Genomic DNA, 20,819 nt, shown 5'->3' on the forward strand with positions numbered 1-20,819 from the left:
ACACAGAGGCTGCCTGGAACCTGGCGGAAAATGTAATCTTTGGCTGCTCCTGTTGTGATTAAGCTGGCAAAGCCCGTTGCAATTAGCATTAAGGCTCAAACTGGCAGTCCCCAGAGGAGCCGCAAGCCGGGGAGATCAGAATCTCACAACATCCTGGGCAAATAGTATTGATGGAAGCGTAACAGCTGGACCCGCTAAGTGGCCTTTTCTTACTGTAAAGTACCTAAATAAAAAACTTAAGAAGGAGAAGAAAGTATTACTCAGCAGCTAATCAGCACGATCTGTAATTAAATGTGCCAGCCTGTAATCAAGTGGGATTACCGGGAGCTTGGCGGACCAGCCCGATCCTATTATCAACCCAGCGCACAGTCCAAGTTGCATCGGCACCAGCAATAGGAACTGTCAGCTCCTTTTTTCATAGCAACATGTTCAGAGCTCCGGCAGTTGACTTTGCTTTGGCAGCAGCCCGCAGAAAAAGGCACGTGGCCAAAGTCATGCCATCTTTCCCGACAGCCGTCCTGTTCTCTGAAGGAGACACATACCAATGGCTCAGCGGCTAACCCAAATTCATCCTGACTTACATTTTCTTTCTCCCCTCCCCTTTTGGTTTTTGCAGATGGAAAATGCCTCCAGTTCCTCAGCATTCCTGTCAACCTTATCTGAAGGAGAAGACCTGGTTTTTGGAACCCTCTACACTCTCTTTGGTAAGAGTAGGGATGGGGAGAGATGTAGCTTTGTGCGAAAACCTGCAAGCTACCAGCAGATCTAGCACGGGGATGTTGCGAGGACCTTGGAGTTTGCTTGAACCAGCGTTATTTTATTGCTTGAAAGTGCTTTGCTGTTTGGCTCTAGTCACGAGATTCCACTACAGCTTCATGTGTCAGGGAAATGCTACCAGAGGCAGGAATCCAAAACTGGAAACCTCTTGGGAATTAAAATCCTGGCACTGGATATAGGTATTATTTTTCATACAAAGCAAGGATGGGGAAGCTGTGTCCCTGCTGCTGGACTCTGACTCCCCATCAACCCTACTGTTGTACCAAGGCCCTTGTCTTAATGTACAAATCACTGAACAACTTGGGGCCAGGATACTTTAAGGGACTGCCTGAGTCCTTGTTTCTCAGCTCGATCACAGAGGCCACCCAGAGGAGTGCTATAAGTTGCACCTCACAATACAGAGGTCCAGCTGTTCCAGATCTGAATTCTACTGCTGCTGCTGCTGCTGCTGTTAACACTTTTAAAAACATACAAGAGATCCTGTTCACAGATTTCCTTCAGAGCAACTAGTTTGGCCCAAACGGAAGGAATGAAAGACTAAGACTACATACACAACCATACATTTAAAGCACATTCCTCTACCACCCACAACAAATTCTGGGAACCATAGTTCACCCTTCACTGAGCTACAATTCCCAGCACCCTTAAAAAACCTACAATTCCTAGGATTCTTTGGAGGGTGGGGAATGTGCTTTAAATGTATTGGGTCTATGTAGCCATTGACTGTCTCTCTTATCCCAGGGCTTGAGATGCAGCCCCACCTCCTACTCCTTGACTGGAGCCCTATTGGGTGTTCCTTAGATTTCAAGGTAGTGTTGTCTACTGTACTAAATCATCTCATCTGGCTCCTTTCCCAGACTGGGAGTCGTCACCAATACCATATAACACTTGTCCTGAAAAACCTATATTGGCTCCAAGTACATTTCCAAGCACAATTCAGAGTGTTGGTGCTGACCTTTAAATCCCTAAACGGCTTCAGCCCAGTATACCCAAAGGAGCGTCTCCACTCCCATTGTTCAGCCCGGACACCGAGGTCCAGCTCCAAGGGCCTTCTGGCGGTGCCCTCACTGCGAGAAGTGAGGATACAGGGAACCAGGCAGAGGGCCTTATCGGTAGCGGCTCCCGCCCTGTGGAACGCCCTCCCACCAGATGCCAAGGAAATAAACAACTATCTGACATTTAGAAGACATCTGAAGGCAGTCCTGTTTAACGTTTTATGTTTTATTGTGTTTTTAATATTCTGTTGGGAGCCACCCAGAGTGGTTAGGGAAACTCAGCCTATGAGGGTGAGGTATAAAATAATAAATCATGATGATGGTGATGAAACAACAGGGGGCTGTTAGAAGGATGCTTTGCCAGGTACCATGTACGGTATAGGGTAAATAACCACAAGAAGGGAGAAAAGTGTCTTGAAGTTGTTTGCACCCGGAAATCAGACTGAGCAGACACACAGGACACCTGGTTGCAGTCCCCCCCTCCATGGTGAAATGGATTCTATTTCTATTGAAATTATAGTAATTATTTCTAAATTTGCATCCATGCATATCAATGGCAACATTCACATTTTATGCAAATCTGTGCCCCCTTTTGCACTCTTTCTGGTGATGCGTTTCCTTTTTAGCATGTGTGATATGTAAGTGAACACCCTCACCCAGCTTTCACAGACTGTGATCCTGCTCACAGTTCCAAAAGCGGGGTAATTCTACTTCAGGCACTCTCAGCACTGGGCTAACAGCGCGGCACGAGAACAGAAACTCGATACACACGATCCCCGCCATCTGCCTTGCCGGGGACTTGTCTGTTTCAGGCTTCCAAAGGCAGCAGGGGAAATTAATCAGTGTCAGACCTGTCTGCTTCCTGGAGATGCTTAATGATGCACTGAAAAAGGGATCACTGCTGTCAGAGTGAAAGGGGATTGATGGTCCCTTGGCAAAAATAACTTGGAAAATGAAGGGATCAACCTGGGTGTCTTATCAGGCAAGTGCTCAGAGCTCGGAGATGCAGTCAAATCAGTCCCATGCTCTCACGTTCTCACTTTTTATTCCCAAACCAGGAGACTGCAAAATGGGGTGTGGAAAACATTTCACTGCATGAGTCACAAGAACACTTAAGTGTACCAATGTTCATGAATGTTAACATACCTTCATATAGAACATACTGGAAGAAAATTTCCTCGTACACACTCAGTTGACAGGGGTGCCAACTTGAATAAAATATTGGGGGGGCAGGTAAGCCTTGCCCCACATAATTGATCACGTAACATGGTGCATGCACAACATTTGAATGGCAATGCCCATCAACTGGGGGGTGGGCAGCTCCCTCAAATATTTTACCGGGGGGGGGAGCAAAGGAGTTGGCTCCCATGCCCTCTGATCAAGGCTATGTGTCTTTCTCATCTTTCAAATAAAAGAAAATTCCAACGCCAAATTCTGCAGCTAGCAAAGCTAAATTCTGCAACTTGCATAAAGTATGCAAATTGGATAAATCTGCATAACTTTGTTTATTTTGTCTAATGTGCATGCCTTTAAAAAAATGCAAGTCCTATTATGTATAATCTGTTCTGGGAGGAGTAGAGAGCTATGTTAGTTCTGGAGCCCCATCTGTAACTACTAGGAATTCTATTCCACTACCTCTTTTAAAAACGAAAGCAGGGGTTCTCCAGAAGCCTCATTACTTAATCCCACTTTCTGCACATTAATCCCATGCATTTCTAATTGAAAATGTGGGTTTGTATGTCAAAACCATGGTCGTGGTCCACATATTAGTGCTGCAACTGGAGGTCATGGCGTGACTCACTGGACCAATTGCCTTCTGTGCTGTGGACCTCCAGGGGCTTGTAGGCTCCGGTGGAAATCAGCACTCCACCAGCACCTCCGATCCTTTGTGTCAGAGGATCCCAGAACTGCATCTAATGCACTTTCAAAACACTTTCCAAAAGTGTCACACAGAAGTGCTCTAAATAGCTAGTACTCATTTGCCAGGAATAACTCAGCATCAGTTTTGCATTACGCTGTTGATGCCAAGTTGGAATAAGTCTGTGGCTGCAAGGTAGACATGCAGGAAGTTTCTTTAGAAGCCATTGCCATTTGCTGGAAATCCCCCTCTGGCCACCTCACCACTACCACTGCCCGAAATTATTGCTTTGTCCTTGACCATCAAGCCAAACCTTAGCAATTATCCTGATGTTTTGAGCTGGTCTGGCAACATCCTTGCAGTGTCAGTCCATGCTTTCTTGGTGACAAGTTTGTTCTGAAGTCAATCTTAAGAAAAGGCAGGCTTTCTCCAGGGAAAGTGGGCAGATGGCAGGTAAGGCGACCTTGCAGATGTTCTTTGTTACGCTATGGATGCAATGCTGCTGCAAAGCGCTAGCTTGAAAAGTAAACATGATGGGAATGTTGGGACTGCCCGTGGGAAACAGAGGGACAGTCAATTCACAGTGCGAAGCACCGGAATTAGCTCAGAGTGTAATATGAGCTCTTCCGTTTGTTCCTGTCCAGGAAGTACAGGAAGTTTTTGTCTCTACACTGCTGGAGTTTGAAGAGAGCAGTCATGTTTTTTGTAACGCCGCAAAGACGTTAATAAAGGCATGTAAATACGTTTCTGTCTATCTCTTTCCCCTGCCAGAGGGCAGGAAAGAGGGGGGGTGTTCTTCTCACGTTTGAGAAGAATCGCCGATCGAGACCTAGCCTGCGCTTGCTGGGGAATGCAGCCAGGGAGGTCAACAGGGAATCAAGCCGGGTGCCTGGGATTGTTGCCAGTTTCTCCTGATATGGGCTTGAATTCCCGACATCCTTAATATGTGTCCCTACTGTGGAAGCTCATATGCTTCAGGACGGGGGGACGGGGGTGAGGAGCTGTGAGGAATCAGGTGTTATCAGGGAGTGGGGCTAGATACACAACCCTGCAGCCCCATGTGACCTCTTGAACATCTGATTAGGGCTCATCACTGGAGGCCAAGAGACACGCCCACTCCATAGCTCAGTGGTAGAGCTATCAGTTTTGCATGCAGAAAGTCCCAGGTTCCATCCCCAGCCTCTCCAGTTCAGGCTGGGAAAATTGTTGCTGTTATTTATTTATTAGATCTGTATACCGCCTTTCATCCAAAGACCTCAGAGTCGCAAGATAAAAAGACCTCAGGGTCACAGGATAAAAACAAGAGATAAAAGCACAAATAAATAGTTAAAGAATGTTGTTGCTTGGCGCCTAAAGATATATAATTTAGGCGCCAGGTGAACCTTCCTGGGGAGAGCATTCCACAAATGGGGAGCCACTGCAGAAAAGGCCCTGTTCTCATGTTGCCACCCTCCGGGCCTGTCTCTGAAACCCTGGGTTGCTGCTGGCAGTGAGGTGTAGAGAACACTGAACAACTTTCAAGGATCCCGTGTTTCTCTAGTTCTCATCAGAACACTGGAGAGAAACTCCCAGATGTTTTGCCTATAGCATACACAGAAGAGCACACACACTCTTCTTCCCTTTAACCCCCCGTGTTCTCCAGTGACTGTACAGCTTTTTACAACCACAACCGTTTTATCCATGCCGTTTCGTCAGCTCATCCGGGATGATTCGTCAGGTCACGGGGCAGAGGAAAACCTGACTCGGCAATCTTTCTGCACTGCTAATAAAACGGCCTGTAAAATAATATGCGTAATGGATATGGTTAATAAAGCGCCATGTAAGGGAGAAAAGGAAAAAAGCTTTGCATTAGAAATCATGGAGAAGAGTGGAAACAAGGACATATGTTTCCTATTCTTTCATGTGATTCACACTCCACACTCAAATGCATGTCGCTTAGGAACAAGCTGGGGCAGGTGTCGCCAATGTGGCTCCTTCCAGTTGCTGCTGGACTCCAAATCTCATCATCCTTTTTTATTATTTTAAATATTAAATTTTTATTATTAAAATAATTCAACATTAATACATACATGTTACAAGAATACAAACATACCTTTCATACAATCCTTAAAAATATTCATACATACCCACACTCAATCCCACAAATACTTCATTTTCCCTCCACCTCATCCCTCACCCCACCATTGTGACAAACTTCCAATCTACTCATTTGCAATTTCTTTCCATTTCTATTACTTTCTTTCACATACTTTTAAATCAATTTTCTGCCTCTTTTTCTGTTACACATTGTTATCCATCTTGTTTAGTATTTCAGTACTTATAACGGAGCTTGTTTATTCTAATAGGAGTTCTGATTTTTCAATATAATTTTGTAAGTATCCTTTAAACACCTTCCAGTCCTTGTCTATCTTCTTTTTTGAGATCATTCCAATTTCTCCCATAGTTTTGGATATATTGTAATACTCCAATAATTTGGCAAGCCACAATGTTTTTGTCAATATAATACCACTGTTCCAATTTCTCATCATCCTTGACCATTGACAGTTAATGGCTGGTGGAAGCCCCAAACTATCTGGAGGGCGCCATGTTGGCTACCACTGATCTAGGGCCACAGAGGACTTGGCACAGGAAAACTGGCTATCGAGGCCATTCTACACCTCCAGCATGTTACTGTTATCATAATATTTAATTTGCAAGCTAATCTATCAAGAAGTCATTCCAATCACCCATAGCCTGCCCTTGGAGTAATCAGGATCTCTTTGGTGGTTACACAGGAAAACTCTTTTTAAATGAAATTAGCATGACTTAATAGAAAAGGAAAATCCAGGGCATTAAATTTTAATTACCACTGTTGTCTCAACTATGTTCAAACAAAAGAACAGCTTGTCCCTGAAGCCCCCGTTGGATTTTGCATAATCTCCACAATGTTCCTTCTCCTGTTTATTTTGCGCACACAATATATTATTGTAGAAAGCAGATCTATATGTGAGGAAGATTGCCAGGAAGGTCTGCAGTGGGGAGGGGAAGGTGGACGAGGAGGGGGGAGGAGAAGGAATTGGACATCGCCGCTCTCATCTTGTAGGATGAAACTCAGCTGAAAACGGCATGTCCTGCTTTGCCAGCATGAAGGTCGGGTTCCTCCATTAAACCACATGGGGCATTATTCCGGCTCAAAATACCCCTATGCATCACTGACATTAATGGGGAGACAATGTGAAAAATGTGCTGCTGGATCCAACCAAAGATGCATTTAGTGGTCTTACAAATGATATTGAACTCTCACCAGCCCCCGCCAGTGTAGCTGTTGATCAGGATTTGGGTAGCTCAGTTGTTTAGAGTTTGGCACTGATACCACCAAGGTTGCAGGTTTGATCCCTGTATGGGACAGCTGCATGTTCCTACATTGCAAGGGGGGCTGGACTAGATCCTCAGGGTCAGTTCCAACTCTACAATTCTATGGTTCTATGATCTAGTTCAGTCCCTGCTCCCACAGTGGTTGGGGAAAAGCTGCCCTAAATAATACTAGTAGCAGCAGCAATGGTAACTAGGTAAAGGTAAAGGGACCCCTGACCATTAGGTCCAGTCGTGGCTGACTCTGGGGTTGGGGCGCTCATTTCGCTTTATTGGCCGAGGGAGCCGGCGTACAGCTTCCGGGTTATGTGGCCAGCATGACTAAGCTTCTGGCGAACCAGAGCAGCGCACAGAAACGCCGTTTACCTTCCAGCCGGAGCGGTACCTATTTATCTACTTGCACTTTGACGTGCTTTCAAACTGCTAGGTTGGCAGGAGCAGGGACCGAGCAACAGGAGCTCACCCCGTCACGGGGATTTGAACCGCCGACCTTCTGATCGGCAAGTCCAAGGCCCTGTGGTTTAACCCACAGCGCCACCCGCGTCCCTATAATGGTAATAAATAAGTAGCATATTACAGTAGCATGTAGAACGAATGTGCAGACTGGGTATTGCAACTCAGCTAGGTATTTGTGAGTGGATATAGCTATGACACACCTTTGTCCCATTCTTTCTCCAGCTAACTGGATGTGGAATTTAGTACGGCTCACTCTTTTCTTTTCCCACAGGTGTAGTCTCTCTCTTTGGAAACTGTCTCCTGCTGCTGGTAGCTTATCGGAAGAGAGCCGTCCTGAAACCTGCCGAATTCTTCATCGTGAACCTTGCCATCAGCGATGTGGGCATGACCGCAACCCTCTTCCCTCTGGCCACGCCATCCTTCTTTGCACACAGGTAGCTTGTTTTGCTCATTTGCTCATGTTGTTGGGTTCCACTCTTCCATTTCGAAAGCTCAGAGCGGCTAATGGCTTCCTAGGAACACAGGAACGCCATAAGCTAGGCCCGGTACTGAGTCTGGCTCAGTCTTGTCCATACCAATTGACAGCAGTTGCTCCTGATATGTGACGTCAGGGATTGAACCTGTGACTTTCTGCGTGTGAAGAAGAGTCTGTACCACTGAGCTATAGCCCTTCCTCTCCAAGCAACTATCAGGTTCCTCTTTGGCTTAGCTTGAGAAATGATGTTGCATCAGGGCCAAACTACATTTGGCGTGAGAGCTCCATGTTTGAAGCTCCCATCTTTTTCATTCTTGAAAAGCAGGTGGGGGCAATTTGGGTAGGTGCTGTAGGGCATAAAAGGGAGTTAGCTATCTCCCCCCCCCCATTTGCATTTTCTACCCCTAAAGTACTATCACCCACAAAATGAAAAAGGTATGGATTTCTGTTCTTAAGCCTGCATATTTCCCCCTCTGCAGTTGATAAGCAACTTTGGGAAGGCTGAATTTTGAAGTAGGGCAATGCTGTAGGAGCCAAAGTCCAAAGTGGACCCTTCTGGAGTTTTTGTGGCAGAGTTTGACCCACTTTCCACCCTTTGGAATGGTTCATAAGACCACTCTGCTAACAACTGGATCCAACCGTGCGTTTCTTGAATCTAAATGGGTCATCTGAACCATCTGCCATGTTTAAGAAAGTTCAGCTCTGACCCCACTACTGCTTGAATACCACCACACCTAGAAATTTTCTGCATTTTGGAACTTTCTAATGACAAGAGGTGTTTGGTTTTTGCTTGTTGTGCTTAGGAAGTGCTGTGCAAAATTCAGCCAAAGTTCAGAAAAGCTGCATCCTGGCCATCTTGGCTTTCATTTTGAAGTGAAACCAAATTTCTCATCCTTGTGGGTAAAACTGCATGGACGATACATGGCTCGTGTCAGAGGACTGGGGGTGGCATTCTGCTGCCTTGTCACCATAGCTCATTCCTGCTCTCCCTGCCCAGCAGAAACAGATTGCTGGCAGGATCAACAATCCTAACCAAGTCTACTCAGAAGTAGGCCCTACTGAATTTGAGGTGACTTACTCTCAGATAACCGTGGTTTGAACTGAAGCCTAAATCATGCAAAAGCTGTTCCGTTTGCATAATTTGTGTGCAAATTTGCAAGTTTGCAATTATGATGTCCTTTTATTGATTCTCTGTTTTCGATATTACAAGAAAAGAACAAGTGACTGTATGTTGAATACTGATTTTACACAGGTTGCGGAATTCAACTTTTCCTGTTGCGGGATGGCTGGATGGATATCTCATGGAGCACACGCGTTTCTGTGATTAGGATGCTTTTTTATCATTGTTATTGGCCGCTGTGTAAAGTCCTGCTTGGACCAGTGATGCTCAAGCATCTCTTTCTGTGACTGGGTTGCCTGGGACACAAGGCCTTGTGGGAAAATCATTTATTTCCCCTAGTTATCTCTCCCTTCCAGGTGGCTGTTCAACCATGCTATGTGCACTTTCTATGCCTTTTGTGGAGTTCTCTTTGGCCTGTGCAGTCTTACCAGCCTGACAGCCCTGAGTACCGTTTGCTGTATGAAAGTCTGTTATCCGGCGTATGGTAGGTGCTGGGGTACACAACGTAAACATCCTCCCTCTTGCTAAGCATCTCTGTCTCTCTTCTATTCCTCTCTCTCCTCTCCTCCCTCCCCACCCCAGGGCTTGGCAACTCTTTCACAGGGTTAGGAAAGTCGTGAATCTCTTAGCAACATCCCTCCTAGGAGAACTGTCCATTAGGGAGCCTATTCATCAAAGGTTTGAAATTGCAGTAATTAGCACACACAAAAATAATACAGCAGCTACCCATTTTCCCCTTTTCATTTGCATATGTAGATTAATCACCAGCCTGCCTGCTATTTTGTGTCCAACTTCTAAGTCCTAAGATATATGATTGTGGAGGGAGACAACTTATTTTTCACCGCTGCCAGTCATGGGGGCATGTTATTATTTGTCTCCTTCCTGCACTCAGACAATTCAGAACCTTTTGGTACATCAGTAAAGGAGGACATAAATGCTCACGATGGTGAAAGAGGCAAATAAAAATTGCTCACGCAAATTAGCATTTTGATGACAGAATCGCATAATCTGAAAGCATAAAGCAGGGTTGGCTAATCCTTTTCAGCCCAAGAGGGAGATTCAAGGTTGAATGGGTAGAAAGAGTCTCCCATGGTGAGAGACTTGGAGAAGAAGTAGGCTCTCAGGTGTCTGCTGGGAGGGTCTACTTTTCTCTGTGTGGATAAATGATAGGATATACATAATATAAATATGATAAAGGGCCTTATAGTTATCTTCTTTCTCTCCTTTTTGGGTTTTTCTTTTCTTTTTATTCATCTTGTTCTGTAGACTGGGGTGGAATCTACACACATATAAAAAAAGTTCTGAAAATGCTTTTTTTAAAAGCATATTTAAAAATAGATTGAATTTTCCATAAGGCTCCCCATCGCCATCTAGCGTCACATTGTATATTGCGCTTAAAACACACTTAAAATGTTTTAATTGCAGCTACAGATAGGTAGCCGTGTTGGTCTGCCATAGTGTGCATGCACACAAAAGCTCATACCAAGAACTAACTTAGTTGGTCTTTAAGGTGCTACTGGAAGGAATTTTTTTTGTTTTAATTGCAGCTGTATGCAATTGGTGTTTGTAGCAAAGGTGGCCTTTGAACATGCATAACACTCACAGCAAATCCACACACACTCCGACAGCACATGCAAAAACAAAACTCTCTCTCTCTCTCTCTGAATTAAATTTGTGTACCATCCTATACTCTTAGATCTCAGGACGGTTCACAACATAAAATTACTATCTTTCTTCTTCTTCTTTGGTGATCATTCGTAGCCGAGTAAGATTGTCTTCCATAAACACAGTTTTAACAATGAGTCTGTAAGTGACTGTGGAGGCCAATTCTGGATCCACACGTCCTTCCACAATGGGGACATTGGTTTCCGGGCAGGAGCTGATCACGGTGTGGATTTCTCAAGCGTGCCTTCCTCTTAGCACATTTCTCCCTTGCTTCCTGAGTTTGAGTGTGTTCAAAGCCCATGGCACCTTTGGTAAAGGCTGTTCTCCAACTGGAGCACTCGCAGGCCAGTGTTTCCTAGTTATCAGTGTTTATACAGTGGTACCTCAGGTTAAGTACTTAATTCGTTCCGGAGGTCTGTTCTTAACCTGAAGCACCACTTTCGCTAATGTGGCCTCCTGCTGCTGCTGTGCCACTGGAGCATGATTTCTGTTCTCATCCTGAAGCAAAGTTCTTAACCCGAGGTACTATTTCTGGGTTAGCGGAGTCTGTAACCTGAAGCGTCTGTAACCCGAGGTACCGCTGTACTACATTTTTAAAGATTTGCCTTGAGACAGTCTTTAAACCTCTTTTGTTGACCACCAGCATTACGCTTTCCATTTTTAAGTTCGGAATAGAGTAGTTGCTTTGGAAGACGATCATCAGGCATCCACACAACATGACCAGTACACACACACACACACATACACAGAATGCATAATAAAAACATAAACAAAGACAACCCAGTAATTCCCCCGCTTCCACAACACATTTTAAAAGGGGATCATATGTCAATCAGCCCAAGGCCTGGTTAAAGAGAAACATATTTGTCCAGCATCTAAAGAGGCATAGTGAAGGCACCAGCCAATTCTCCCTGGGGAGAGCATTCCACAAACAGGAAGCCACTGCAGAAAAGACCCGTTCCCGTGTTGCCACCCTCTGGACCTCTCATGGAGGAGGCACACAAAGAAGGGCTTCAGATGATGGTCTCAGGGTCCAAGTGGGCTCATATGAAGAGAGGCAGTCCTTGAGGTTTTGTGGTCCTGAGCTGTTTAAGGCTTTATAGGTCAAAACCCAAACCTGGGCCTGGAAACTCATTGGTAGCAAGCGCCGGTGGGACTGGCTCAGCTGAACCAGATAGCACATAAATGCTGCTGTGGCCTAACTAGGGATGGGAGAAGAATTAGATTCAGTTCTTGTTTAATGGTGAATTTGATGTAATCCACACTTTCCAAAACAGTACAAGAACCAAGATAAAGTCGTTCTTTGATATTTGCACTTCTCCAAATTTTCCAATGCAGTTCTCCAGCCAAGCAATGTGTGCAGAAATGTGTATACTAGCATAAAGTGTGCATATAAATGCCTATATTGGCGAAATCAGCGCATGCAGATATGCATTATATGGGGGGGGGACCGCTTGCAGAAATGTGTAAAATAAGAAGTGAAATTGACAGGTCCGTCCATCCCTAAACCCAGCCAAGAAGTGCATTTTCTCTCTCAGCAAGCAAAAGAAAAAAGAAAATGTTTCCTTTTGGGCAGTGTGGGGTTATTCTAGCCCTTAGCCCAGCTCTCCTCAACCTGGAGCTCATCAGATTTTTTTTTGGACTACATGTCCCATCATCCCTTCCCATTGACCCTATTGGTCTGGGGTTGTTGGGAGTTGTAGTCCAAAACATCTGGAGGGCACCAGGCTGGGTAAGACTGCCTTGCTTTTTATTCATTTACAGTGGTACCTTAGTTTACAAACTTAATCCATTCCAGAAGTCCGTTCTTAAACCAAAGTGTTCTTAAACCAAGGCGTGCTTTCCCATAGCAGCGGGGACTCAATTTACAAATGGAACACACTCAACAGGAAGGGAAACATGTTCTTATTCCAAAGCAAAGTTCACAAACCAAAACACCTACTTACGGGTTTGCAGTGTTCTTAAACCAAGTTGTTCATAAACTAAGCTGTTCTTAAACCAAGGTGCCACTGTATTTGTTGGCAGCATCTGTGTGCCACCATGTAGGCTTTGGAACAAAATATAAAATGTAAATATAAATCAGGCCTTTCCTTAGCTCTGTTTCATCTGAAAACCAGTAAAATGTGTGTGTGTGTGTGTGTGTGTGTGTGTGTGTGTGTGTGTGTGTGTGTGTCTGTAGGACATTTGTTGTCGTGCCACTCCATGCCTACTTCGTGTGAACGAAATTTAGCACGACCTGCTTGTATTTCAGTCAAAAACTCACAGTTTGGTAATTCAACAGGTACTGCAGTGTGAAAGGAACATTAGAAACTGCAGAGAAGCAGTAGCCTCACAATCAGGAAAACTAATGCAATGTTCTCTACGTCTGAATGCACCCCATGAAAGCAGAATAAATCCACCGCTAATGCACTGTTATTATTTTGTCACGAGCGCACGGCAGAATGCGCCGGCAACATCACATCAGTCTGAAGGAACCCAGAGATTGCAGCGCCAGGGATCAATAGCAGCACCTTCTTTCTCCTCCCAACTCCTCCAGCTCCTACAAACATGTGGCCTGTTTCCTCTTCCAACCCAGATTCTCCCCAAAAAGTTGAAATCCAGCACATCCAAGATGCTATTAGAGATGCTAAATGCTTTTACCGACAGCTCTGTTTGCAGAGGAAATAGGAAGGCCATACAAAAGATGGCGCATGTTACTGCCATTCCATACTCTCCACCATTCCTCAGGTGAAAACATGGACATTTCTCACTCCTCACAACCGACCCTCCTCAACCCCCATTTTTTCCCTGTCATCCCAGCACTGCAGAGCATTTCCAATCAGAAAAGGGGTGATTGCCACCAAAACTACACAGCACATGCACCCTCTACTGTCCTGAAAACCCCCCATAATCCTTATTTTATTTTATTCTTCAGTAGATTTATAAAAAGAAAAACACATACCAATAAATAAATTTTAGAACAGGGCAAGATTTGACGTAGACACACAAACATTAAAAATAAATATCTCAAGACTCCTTGCGCTCCACTCTGCTCCTCCTTTCTTCCTGCCCAGGGTGGTCCTGCCTTCTGCCTGCCCCTCATCACGTGGGGCAGGGCCTTGGCTGTGGTGGCCTCTCTTCCTCCTTGCCTGCTCTCCAGCAGCCATTACAAGCTGTCCAAGGGAGGAGGCTGGCAGTGGCGGCCATGGAGAGGCAACGGGATGTGCCTTTGCAGCCACCGCTGTCGTCCTCCTTCCCCAGCTCAACAGTGGGGGCACTGGCGGAGGAAATAAGGACCTTCTGGGATCAAATCAGAACCTGGGATGGCTTTCGTAATTCCGGGACTGTCCCTTGAAAATCGGGATACTTGGAGGGTATGCCATTTATAGATTCCCCACCCCCACCCCTATACATTGAGGCACATGGGCTTTGTGTGCAGCCAACACGGAGCTCAAGGGACATCTCTTCTTAGTTGGACAGATTACTGGAGAAGGTGGAAGAAAGATAAAGGCTACCTTTAGCTACTAAGCTTCAGCCAACAAGCAGCTCTGCCTCCCCTCTGCGATTACGGCTTCTGTTTTCCCAAGTACTATGGAACACAGTTCCACCGCCTCACAATCTTATCTTTCCTCTAATGCACTACTGCATTTCCCCACTAGGAAACGACTAATCTCAGCATATCTTTAATTGCTTGGTTTCAAAGAAATGTTAGCCTTGCATATGTCTAAAGGTTGTTGTTGTTTTTTTTAAATTAAGCCTTTAGAAGATCAGAGAGTTTAGGATTTAAGCAAGGGAGGCAAGGGAGCGCACAGAAAAATCCAGCTTGCCTAGCACAAACTGCCTTTTCGAGGAGGGGAATTCTGATAAGACAAACATTTTATTTTACATTAAAAAAAAAAATAAGCTGCCCTTCTGTCACTTTGCAAAATCTTTCTCCATGTTGTTTATTTTTTTAAAAAGTGTTTTTTTTACCAAATGTACAAATGGAACTTCGATGCCAAACATGAGCAGTAAAAATGATTGAAAGTAAAATAATATAAAATATATGGACCGCTTTTATGTCCCTTGGCTAGCGTCTTCACCCCAGTATAATTTCCAGCCCATTCCTTTGCTATATTTAACTTCTATTCTTTACTACTAGTCCTCACCGTTGCTCAGTTTGGAAGCCTTACAAGTTGCTGCAGGTAATTTATTACAACTTAAGCTTTCACTTTGTCCAATGCTGCATCTCATGAAGAATGGAAGAGCTGGATTAACACTGTTTCTAGCTACACTTCTGCATGGGGCCTTGCACGGAAAGGGGAGTTTCCTTACCACAGCAGCATTCTTCAAATGCCCACTTGCCCTGTTCACTGCCTGCGGTAAAGGTAAAGGTAAAGGGACCCCTGACATTAGGTCCAGTCATGGCCGGCTCTGGGGTTGTAGTGCTCATCTCGCTTTTTTGGCCGAGGGAGCTGGCGTACAGCTTCCAGGTCATGTGGCCAGCATGACTAAGCTGCTTCTGGCGAACCAGAGCAGCACACGGAAACGCCAGTAACCTTCCTGCCAGAGCGGTACCTATTTATCTACTTGCACTTTGACGTGCTTTCGAACTGCTAGGTTGGCAGGAGCAGGGAACGAGCAACGGGAGCTCACCCCGTCACGGGGATTTGAACCACTGACCTTCTGATCAGCAAGTCCTAGGCTCTGTGGTTTAACCCACAGCACCACCCGCGTCCCTTCACTCCCTGCGGAGGTATCTCCAAACTACTGTTACCAGGTTCCTTTGGGTTTTCCATTGGGGAAACATAACAAACTCTCCTAAAACCAATATAGCAGGGATGGGGAACCTGTGGCCCTCCAGATGTGGTTGGAACCCAGCTCCAATGAACCCCAGGCAGCACAGCCAATGGCCAGGGATGATGGGAATTGAAGTCCACCAGCAATATAAGATTGTAGTGCACGCGCACACATCACACAAGTGTGTAGTATATATTAAGTGTGTATGTATTAGGAATGTGGAAGGGGATTTGGTTTTGTTTACATTTAATTAGAAACCCATGTATTCTAATTTCAAGCCAATGCACCAACCAAAACACAACTCTCCTTAGAAATTCGCTAAATTTCTCCTAGTTTTGCAATGCAGTATGCCAGCCAACCAATGCGTATGCAAATGTACATACAGTCATACCTCGGGTTGAATATGCTTCAGGATAAGTGTTTTCAGGTTGCGCTCCACGGCGACCCGGAAGTAACGGATTTCGCTGCTCGTGCATGCACAGATGCTCAAAATTACATCAGCGCATGCGTGGAAGCAGACGCGCAGATGTGGGCTGCGTTCGCTTCAGGATGTGAACGGGGCTCTGGAATGGATCCTGTTCGCATCCAGAGTTACCATTGTATCAGGAGAAAGTGTACAGAAAGATGCATATGTTAGTGGAAAATAATGTATCAATTTTATGTGTACTGGGGGAACTTGCTTGCAAAAATGTGTATATTACTCAAAACTGCATATGGAAATGTGTGGGAGGGATTCATCTTTTTGCCAAGACAGTCGTTCCATCGGAGCAACTATTCAGGCTTGTCAGATGGAACCATCTCCCTTCTCCTCATCTGCCCTGTGTGCCGTTCTGGAGTTTCTCCTGACACCCCTCAAGCCTATTTCAGGGGCTGCACAGGGGGATAGAGAGTCCTATTGCCCACATGGAAGTCCTTGTACAGGGCTCTGCTGATAGGACTCATTAACTGAAGCCTGTCCTGTGTTTTTTTTTGGGGGGGGGCGGAATTTCACTGAAATGCTGATGAAGTTTCACAAGTTGCTGCTGAAATGCGGAGAACTGAATTTAAGAGAGTGTGTGTCTGTTCATGCACACGTGGCTGTACTAGAACACTGTTTTCCATTCCACCTTCATCCCATGCATTCCACCCCATGTAACACTTTGTTTGCAGCGCTGTTTCTCTTCTGCTGCAGTTTATCTTCCACCAAAAGCTATGTCATTCGGCTCGCAGGTTGGCAAAACGACGTGACCTGCTTATTTTTCACATAATTTGTGGCGTAAAATATTCAATTACGTTGTTGTTGCGTTATTCCACCCCGTTCATTCCAATGCAAAGAAAACACAATGCAAACGAAGCAGGGGGTTAACATAATCAATTGCATAACATTTGCAGACTGAAAGCAGCAGCAAGTACCGATCTCATTCGTGGGATTGCTTTCTGCTCCAGACATGGGATGAATAAGTGATAGGTAGGTAAGTAGGTAGGCAGGTAGGTAGGAAGGTTGATTGCTGGTAGATAGATGATAGCTAGTAGATAGATAGATGGTGATAGATAGATGATAGATAGATGATAGCTAGATATAGATGATAGGTAGATAGATGATAGATAGTTGGTAGGTAGATAGATGATAGATAGATGTTAGCTAGATATAGATGATAGATGATAGATAGATAGATAGATAGATAGATAGATAGATAGATAGATGATAGATAGATGATATAGATAGATAGATGATGATAGACAAATAGATATAGATGATAGATAGATAGATGATAGATAGATAGATAGATAGATAGATAGATAGATAGATAGATAGATGATAGATATAGATGATAGATAGATAGAGATAGATAGATGATAGATAGATAGATGATAGATATAGATGATAGATAGATAGAGATAGATAGATGATAGATAGATAGATGATAGATATAGATGATAGATAGATAGAGATAGATAGATAGATGATAGATAGATAGATGATAGATAGATAGATGATAGATAGATAGATAGATAGATAGATAGATAGATAGATGATAGATAGATAGATGATAGATAGATGATAGATGATAGATGACAGATGACAGATGATAGATGATAGATGATAGACAGATAGACAGATAGACAGATAGACAGACAGACAGATAGATAGCAGCACAGATATGTCTAGATTGTGGAGTGACCATGAAAAGCTCTCCTTTCCAGCATCTACATACCCTAAAGCTGCTACTGCTTCTTCTGCTCTAGTGTCAAAGGGAAGCAAATGCGAATTTGATCAATGGGCTGCTGATCTGTCCCCACACGGCAACTTGACTCCAAGTAGTCCATTTACTGCTTCTGATTAAGGCAGGGATAAAAGCATGTCTGAAGGAAGGGCAGATGTTTCCTTGTTAACAAGGGCAGCATCAATATGGTGTGCATTGCTTTGTGAGGCAGGCCCTGATGTGTCTGTATGATCGCTCATCTCGAAGCAAATGGGAGTTACTCTTGCATACTGAGAGGATAATACAGCCCTCACATCTGAAGCTTTCTATCAGACCTGACATTAAAGGTAATGTGTTGAAAGGGCTTCTGAAAATATTTGCCAGTGCAGCTCTGCATGTGCGTGTAAATATGCAGTTTCGTGCTCAAAGGGCTATTTGTCAGGCTGTTTGCTGCGGCTTTTCTGTGAAAAAAAAGGGGAAGGAGGGAGGGCACAAATGCAAATAGTGGTGCCCCCACCCCGCTCTATTTTCTCCCAGCAGTTCTTTGGAAAAGGTCATTCAGAGCCAACATAAATCTCAGGGCTTCAAATGTAAATCTTTTTCCCTCAGCGGAACGTTCGTTATCGTTTCCCCAAGATCAATTCTCCGAGAAACAAAAACGGAAAATAATAGTTATTTCAAATAATGGCCCTAACTGAGAATGGGAAGGTGGAAAGAACTCCTAAGAGGATAGGGCTGCTAACACCTCTCCCCCCCAACCCAAATAATCCTTGATAACTAAGAATAGTCATAAAATAGCCATAAAGGTGAAGGTAAAGAGACCCCTGACCATTAGGTCTAGTCGTGGCCGACTCTGGGGTTGCGGCGCTCATCTCACTTTATTGGCCGAGGGAGCCGGCGTACAGCTTCCAGGTCATGTGGCCAGCATGACTAAGCCGCTTCTGGTGAACCAGAGCTGTGCACAGAAACGCCGTTTAACTTCCCGCCGGAGCAGTACCTACTTATCTACTTGCGCTTTGACGTGCTTTTGAACTGCTAGGTTGGCAGGAGCAGGGACTGAGCAGCGGGAGCTCACCCCGCCATGGGGATTCGAACCACCGACCTTCTGATCGGCAATTCCTGGGCTCTGTGGTTTAACCCACAGTGCCACCCGCATCCCATAATAGCCATAGTCACTCCCAATAATGGAGTAAGTGGGTTCAACCAAGAAGTTGAGCACATGACACAAACCACTTCTTGGATGCAAGCAGCCTAATCTCAAACAGTATTTTTTTGGGGGTGGGGAGAGATCTAAATGTGAATTTGCCCTAAGAACAGGCAATTGGCAGTCAAGGGCTTGGTATGATTCCTAGTGCACCACTTGTTCCGAAAACAACCCCTTATTATATTCCCTAGGCTAACTTTTGCCAACCTGTAGCATCCTAGAATCATAGAGTTGGAAGAGCCTGTGAGGGTCGTCTAGGGCAACCCTCTGCAATGCAGGAATCTTTTGCCCAGAGAGGGGCTTGAACCCACAATGTTGAGATTAAGAGTTTCATGCTCTACTGAGAGTCAGACTAGAGGCGAGGGGGCTATTTTAAAGCCACCCCACCCCACAAAAAAGGCAGCCTGCAAGTTTACCAAAAAAAAAAAAAAGGGCAGATCCAACACTTAATGAACAATTTTTTTCTCTTAAACTCCTGGTTACTATACTATTGTTCTACTTTCAGGCAAGCAATACACAGACAGAGAGAGGAAGCATTTAAAAATGGAATCCCCACCCCAACCCGTAGTCTTAACTAGTACATTCCATTCTTTCCCCCACCTCAAGGAATTCTACCACCTCCTTTCCATCTGTTCAACAGTTTATTTATTCCATTTTCACAACTTTCCCCTAACAGTTAAGTTCCACGTTATATTCTTCTGGGACTGTAATGGAAAACAGTGCAAGTTTTAAACTGTTCCCCACCCCCACCCCAAGTTATTATTATTATTATTAGAAATTTTAATTGTATTATTACTGATATCCTGAGCTCCTTGGAAGAAGGTGCGGCAAATAAATCCAACAAAAAATAATAAATAAGTGTGGGAGCGGCCACACTCAATCTTGGCCACACCCATCAGAGTCACGCAGCTCATGGAGTATCAGCCAAGGGTGGCCTTGGGTCAAGGAAGTTTAGCCACTGCTGTTCTGCAGGCTGATCTGAACGTCTGCCTAGAGCCTGTGCATGTACAGCCTTATGTGTAGAATTACTGCCCTCCCACATTGCAATGGCTTCCTCCCATATTATAACCACAGGTACTATTTTATAGTCCAAGAATGAACACCTTGGAGGAAGTCAAGTTTGACTGATTTGCCCTTCCTACCCGCAACAATTTGCAAGAACCTTCAAATGACTTCTGAAGCTCACAGGTCTCAACCACTTATGTGTAATACCCGAAGTTGCTCTTTAAAAGTTACCCTATTGTTAGCCAGGAAAATAAAAGCGCTGGACCTTAATCTATCGTTGGCTGAGCACCTTCAAGGTCTTCTTTCTCCTTTGTTCTGGATAATGAAACCAGCGGCCTTCTTTTGTGACATTTGCTCAACAAAATCAAACTTCTGTAGGGCATGATTCATATACCTACTTTGTTTTCTCTGAATCTTCCCCACCCCTCTAAGATCAAGGATAGCCAAACTTCCAACAATTGCAGGAAGAGCCATAGCAGAGTGTTAGAGGATATGCTTTGCATGCCAAAAATCCCAGGCTCAATCCATGGCTCCTCCAGGTAGGACTGGAAAAGACTCCAGATGACAGCCACTGCCGGTCAGTGTAGATGTGGGGCACCGGTTGCCCTCCAGATGTGTCATGGATTGGTTGGACACAGAGGAATGGTGGAAGGAACCAGTTGGAGAGCTGCCAAGGGAAGAAGGCTCAGAGCCAGGAAGGACAACAATGAGTGGTCAGAGGATGAAGAAGACTGGCAAAGTAGGAAGCTTTAGAGGTAACAGGGCTTAGTGAGCAGGGAGATTCTATGTCAGAGGGAAGCCCAGAATCAGGAGAGGAGGGAGGCCAAGAGGCAGAGATAAGTCAGTCTGGTGAAGAAGCCAGGGTGTCCCCCTCCTGCTGCAACAAGCTCCCCTCCGTGCTGGTCTCAGGAGAGGCATGAAGCGGGAGGAGCAAAGGCTGAGTCTCAGATTGCTTGGGGAAAACCCTAGAGA

The 20,819-nt window shown here is 44.8% G+C and overlaps 1 protein-coding gene across 2 annotated transcripts in view; it reads left to right on the forward strand.

The window, feature by feature from the left end:
• The window catches only part of LOC309372976 (opsin-5-like), a 67,923-nt gene that overhangs the window by 38,210 nt on the left and 8,894 nt on the right, over positions 1–20,819 (forward strand). For both annotated transcript variants that reach the window (XM_081917100.1, XM_081917099.1), the window contains exons 2-4: positions 617–704; positions 7,709–7,871; positions 9,389–9,516. In XM_081917100.1, coding sequence (XP_081773226.1) covers positions 617–704; positions 7,709–7,871; positions 9,389–9,516 — 379 coding nt within the window. The remainder of the gene's footprint in view (positions 1–616; positions 705–7,708; positions 7,872–9,388; positions 9,517–20,819) is intronic.

This window comes from Podarcis melisellensis, assembly GCF_964234715.1.
Source record: "Podarcis melisellensis genome assembly, chromosome: 6".
NCBI classification, from domain to species: domain Eukaryota; kingdom Metazoa; phylum Chordata; class Lepidosauria; order Squamata; family Lacertidae; genus Podarcis; species Podarcis melisellensis.